The 5,944-nt window shown below is 39.7% G+C and overlaps 1 protein-coding gene across 1 annotated transcript in view; it reads right to left on the reverse strand.

Moving 5' to 3' along the window:
- Positions 1-5,944, reverse strand: part of fndc3ba (fibronectin type III domain containing 3Ba) — an 81,131-nt gene that overhangs the window by 57,498 nt on the left and 17,689 nt on the right. The window contains exons 2-3 of the mRNA XM_035673670.1: positions 3,887-4,032; positions 506-581 (exon numbers count right to left, since the gene is read on the reverse strand). Of these exons, the coding sequence (XP_035529563.1) occupies positions 506-581; positions 3,887-4,003 (193 nt within the window). The 5' untranslated portion in view covers positions 4,004-4,032. The remainder of the gene's footprint in view (positions 1-505; positions 582-3,886; positions 4,033-5,944) is intronic.

Here is a 5,944-nt window from a genome sequence, read left to right on the forward strand (position 1 = left end):
TGCAATCTGCAATTACACCACTAAATCCTACACACTAGTCCTTTAATGAGTATTCTGGAGTTTTTTCATGTTTACACCAAGGTCAATCAAACATTACTGCTGATTTGAAAGGCAAACACTGGTATAAAGAAGGCTGATTTTAAAAAGTAATATTACTGCTTTATGGTAATGAAGTTGAAAGAATGGATGATATAGTGCCTTCATGTGCTGGAGGAAAGTTACAAAATCCTAGCCAGCTCCTCAACTTTGCTGAGTAATGATGATGGATGTCATTAAACGGATAATTTAGTAGTTTCTTGCATTAAAGGGTTGAAAATTTCCCTGGCTTTCCAGTTACGACAAAAGCACATAAAAGCCCCATTGTGCTTTGTCAAAATTTGAAATACACTTTTAAGACTATGTTTTCTCCTGTATCACCACAGAACAAAGAAAGTTATATTCCCCTCAAAGTGACGCATGGCCACAGTGGTAATATGACTATATAATAATGTATGATGAGACTGACCCTGGATGCATTGCAGTGAACCGTCCTCTGCCCGGATGGTAAACGTCTCCCCCGGGTTCACCTGCACCAGGATCACCTGTACAAACACACACAAACAAAAATCCCACAGTTAACAAGCACAGATCAGATTAATTGAGGGTGGCAATAGGAAAAATCGCTGTCACACATAATGCCATAAACATACATCAATCTTAAACCATCACAAAACAGGACAGACTCTCTGCTGGGCAGCCAATAGGCTTGCAGAGGTGACATAACACACAGTAATCATCGGATCCCAGAGTAGGGCGGACACAGAGAGTTCACACACATATGAATGAGGTATTAGATAAGCTAATGGTGAGACAATGCTGCCGTCTCACACACCCTGATTTGAGAAAAGCTTTTCTCTTTTAACCACACTGACTGGCAGAAAACCACTAAAACCAGTGAACACAAATACTACACACACAGTGATGCATATATCACAGTTGTGCCACACACACACACAAGAAGCCAAAATATATGACACTGTTCTGATTTCCAAGTGTTTCTGCTGAATATGCCGGAAGGGAGTATGCATGCACCTTACCGTCATATTCTCCGCATACAGATTGTTCAGAGTGTACACATGGCTGTAGACATGAAACAGGTGACCCTCCATTACACACACATGTATTCACACACACATGCATGCACACACAAGCACAGCCCTGTCTATGCTCTACAGGTGTGCCGTCGTAAAATCCTCATATCCTGCGTTCCTCCTGTAGTGTCTGCATGCTCTCCCATCTCAGCGCTAACCTGCTCCTCTCCCTCAGACACACACACACACACACACACACACACACTTCCTGCTCTGTCTGCTGCAGCGGCTGCTGTTGCTATGGGAACCCCAGCATAGTACAGGGCGACCCATGTTTCCCAAGGACTGAGAAAACCCCCATATCAGACCATGTGGGCGGATGCGTGTGGAGTGACTGTGTATATGTGCTTGTGTTATGTATATATATCTATCAAATCCAAGATCATAGTATTTGTAAAATGTGCAAAGTCATGCACATTTCAAAATATTTGTTTTGTTTTGAATCTTTAACTCACTGAAGCTGTAATGATCCATTCAGCTAATCATTTGACACACTCGAAAAACCTTTAATTTTAAGTTGTGACTGTGAAACTGTGACTGTGAAAAACTGTGGTTTTGAGTGTGAACACTTCTAGATTTTGGTGCAAAATGAACTTACAGCATATAAACTTTTTTTTTAAAGCAGATCCTTGCCTTAGTTTGTTTGTATAAACATGTTTTGTCAAGTCACATAAAGAGCAAAAACCCGATTTTGGCTGGACTGACACTCGCCAAACAACTTCTTTGGCTAGGCTACAAACATATATTTAAGCATCTTCTGAGAAACAGATTTTTTTTTCTAGTTGACATTTTTAATTAGTGGGGCTGCCCCCTAATAGTCGACTTAACCTTCAATGCACTTTTAATGAGTCTGATAGTCGCAGAAAAACAAAAACAACGTCAAACTAGCATATGAGCAGGTCAAGAATTTTCAGGAGAGAGATGAAACGGAGGAAGAGAAGCAAGTTTGTAACAAGTTCATTTGTAAGTAACTGTTAACGTTATACATCATCCATCATACGTATTCTACAAGCTCCTCACGAGACTGTGTGATGTTATACTGCGGCTCAATACATCAACTCAATGTTTAGTCTCCTTGCTGGTTGTTCTGACACTATTTAGATTAATTACCACTGTTATATGATATATACATGTTTTTTATCATAAACGTGCACGGCTAGTCGACTTTTGACTTTATTTACTGACTACGAAAATATTTAGTCGGGGGCAGCCCTATTATTAACCTATTAACATTTTCAGGCAGTTGAGATGTTTATAGAGAGCCAAACTAAAACCATAAGGACCACAGTTGTTTCTGTTCCAGAAGTAAAAACTCCTAAATTAACTATTTAGTTTTTTTATTATTATTTCCTGATTAGTAAGAATCCAGTCATGCAGCTTATTTTGTTTGTTCACAAAGGGATTGTAAATCTTTGCAAAAAACATAATAAAGGGCCCACAATGTAACCACCAGACAGTGCAAAATTAAACCTCTTACTGGCTACACTGTCGCATCTTATAATTTAGCCACCCATATTCCAGCTTTAGCTAGCTTAGATGTGATGGCAGTCCTTTGGCTCTTTATAATATTTTCACCATGATGCATATCCCTTCACTAAATATGTAGAATGATATACATATGCAGCCAAACAATGTATCTGATGCTGCCTTTGCTTTGCACCAAAGGAATACACAGACACAGATAAACACAAACATAAACAGGTGTGGGCAGGTAGACACAGATAGTCAGACAGGAAAGCTGAGAGACAAGCAAGCAGACAAACACAAACACAGAAGTATGTATTCAGACTCAACACAGACACTTGTGTGCCCACACAGACACTGAAAGGGAAAAAGAAACACACACAGTGTAAGGCAGACCAAGAAACAAACAAATACACACAAACATGGACACACGCATGCAGAGTCAAATCTATATAATCATCGGTCTGATTCCACACTGGGAACCGAGTTTAAACTGCAGGGTGTTACAATAAAAAGAGCTCCTAACTGCTGTGTGTTACAGCCAAAACCCTTCCTAACTGTTATGTGTCGCAGCCAAAACACTCCCACCATGCTTCCTCTGGGCTATGAGGGAACAGGCCGGGGATGATACATAAACATCATCATCAACATCTCTCATCTACCAAAAGCACACGGTGTAAAAATTCATCAGTGACAACAGGATTAGACCCAGGTCAATTAACTGTGATGCTTTCAATTACAGTTTGTTTCTTTTTGTCTGTGCAGAGCTCGGGTGGGGATTTGTACTTTGAAGGTGATCCAGTTGGCTCAGCAGCTTCTGATAAGATCAGTCAGTCTCAGAAAAGTAGTTGAATCCTTTTCCAAAGTAATTTAGGCTAAGGCCCGGAATCCATCAATAGAGCCAGTTATATGCTGCGTAAAAAAAATGTCTCTAGGGCTGAATGATGTGATTGTATGTGCCTGCATGCCTGTGTTCATTCTTGTTCCTGTTATATGACAAATGCTTTACTGTAACAGCTGTTCATTGCCTGTGGCAACAACCCATGAGCGATGTGACGAAATGACAACAAAGAGAAGTGCCCGCAAGGCTGTTTGATGTGTATTCTTGCGTGCATCTGGTTAGTGTGTGTGTGTATCGCAACCCAGGAATGTCGAAAGAAGCATTTGCACGGATAACTGAATGCAAAAGTCAGACGTGTGTGTGTGTGTGTGTGTTGGTGTGTGTGGTGTTGTGTGTGTGTGTTGTGTGTGTGTGTGTGTTTGTGTTTGTGTGTGTTTGTGTGTGTGTTTACCTGCTGGGCTGCGTCACCGTTAACCATGTGAGGCATGAGAGGGACCTCCCCGTTCAGGAGGGGGGGCGGAGCCAAGTCCAGTGGAATCTGGTCTGTCATCATCATTGTGACGTACATTCATGGAGAAATTCACTGAACTGCCCTACCTGGGAAAGTACAGAGAGAGAAAGAGAGAATGAGAAACAGGTGACATCAGTATTGATCAGATATACACTCATACACAGTGACATTGTGACATTTCCATTGTGTCACCATGTAAAGTACAGAGAATAGTTTGTGTTTTTTCCTGTACTGGTTTAAATCAATCAAACAGGATTCCAGAATATCAAAAAACAAAACATGAACAAGGAGAAAGTGAAGCGTGATCTGTACTGCCTGCTACTGTTGGTCACACATTGCATTATTGTTTTTTTTTTACAACAATTTGAAGAGAACACTGATAATACTTTCAAATGTGAGCTGGAGCCAGCAGCTATTTAGCATAGCTTTGCAAAATCCACCTAACAACACCTCTAAAGCTCCGGTTTGTTTAATCTGTACAAAAACTGAGATCTAAAGAGACTAGCTGTCCCCTTTACCAGTTTTAATGCTAGGCTAAAGCTGGTGGCTAAAGTGGTCTCAATCCTCTATGTAACTCTTAGCAAGCAAATAAACTTATTTCCCAAAATGTAAAACTATTCCTTTAACTGTTGTGCAATGAAATATGAGGCCAGATTGTGCCAATCCTGCATTAGTCCAGCCTGCCAGTGTGTTTTCATCAATGTTAATTGTGCAAGTTCCTCATCGACAAAACAATTTTCCACTTCATGTGAGCGTGAAAACCTTTTTGCATTGTTGAGGAGCTTTTATTAAATTAGTCTGTTTCCTTTGGGTTTACTGTAGTCATGCAGTTTCCATCCCCAATTTTCGATAAGCACTTGGATCCATACCCAGATATATTTCTATTAACAGAGGTGTACATGAAACATGACATATGTACATTGGAATATACTAGAATGTGCTTGAGATAGGAATCTAAGGGGGTTTCTTTGAACAAAAGGTGCACACAAGCAGAACAATGAGAGAGAGAGATGGAAAGATAGACGTAATTGGCCCAGTCAACAAAAGGTTAGAAAAGACAGACTTGAACACAAGAAAATATTAATCAGAAGAGACAGAGGATATTACATTATTACAGTGTTTCTAACAGATTAACATTAGCGCTTTCCTAATATGTTGTTTTTTCCTCTTATACTGGCTTTGCACAGGCATGTCAGCTTTGGTAAAAAAAACAAAAAAAACAACAAGTCATATCATGTCAATATAAAAGGAAAAAGATTAAAGAGGCAGTGGAAAAACAGATGAGCGTAGTAGTAATTCAAAGCACTTCATCATCAACAATACTCTTGTACAATACAGGAGGGATTATAGTGAATATCCTGTTTGAAGGACTAATAAAAAAAAAGCATTGGATGAATAAGGTCTTAGTTTGGTAAGTGAATAGGGATAACTGCACCTGCCGGTAGCTTTGTGAACACAGCAGATTAGTATTCCATATAAAAATGCAAACACATAGCAAGAATAGGATGTCTTCTGAGGGCTTCTGGGGTCAGTTGTGTTGGCGCTTTTTGGAGAGTAATTCAAACAGCTAAATCTAGAGATGGTTTCTTTGCTTGCATAATAATAGCAGTAAAACCAAAAAGCATAACTATGAAAAAAATAAAACCAACAACCAAGGCCATTCATCTTAAGTGGAAAATAACATGGCTTCAACTAATTAGCTATAGGGCAAGAACAAACAACAAAACCCTAGGCAATGTGTACCAGCCGTGCACGTGGTCCTCATCAGGGTTTTTACCAAGCTGCTGTTCGAGCTTTATCAGTCGAAATGTATGTGCTTATTCATACACTTGGCAAAAACACTCAATGTATCTGCTGAAGCTCCCATACACTTATGTCAGCAGTGATACATGTCTCCTGTGGGAATACACACTCATACACATACCAGCAGATACACAAAGAAAAAGTCTCCTGCAAAAGCTAAGATAGCTCACATACAAATGTATATATATATATATA

Source organism: Morone saxatilis, unplaced genomic scaffold (assembly GCF_004916995.1).
Source record: "Morone saxatilis isolate NCDOM2014 unplaced genomic scaffold, NCSU_SB_2.0 Contig3, whole genome shotgun sequence".
Classification (NCBI taxonomy): Eukaryota; Metazoa; Chordata; class Actinopteri; family Moronidae; genus Morone; species Morone saxatilis.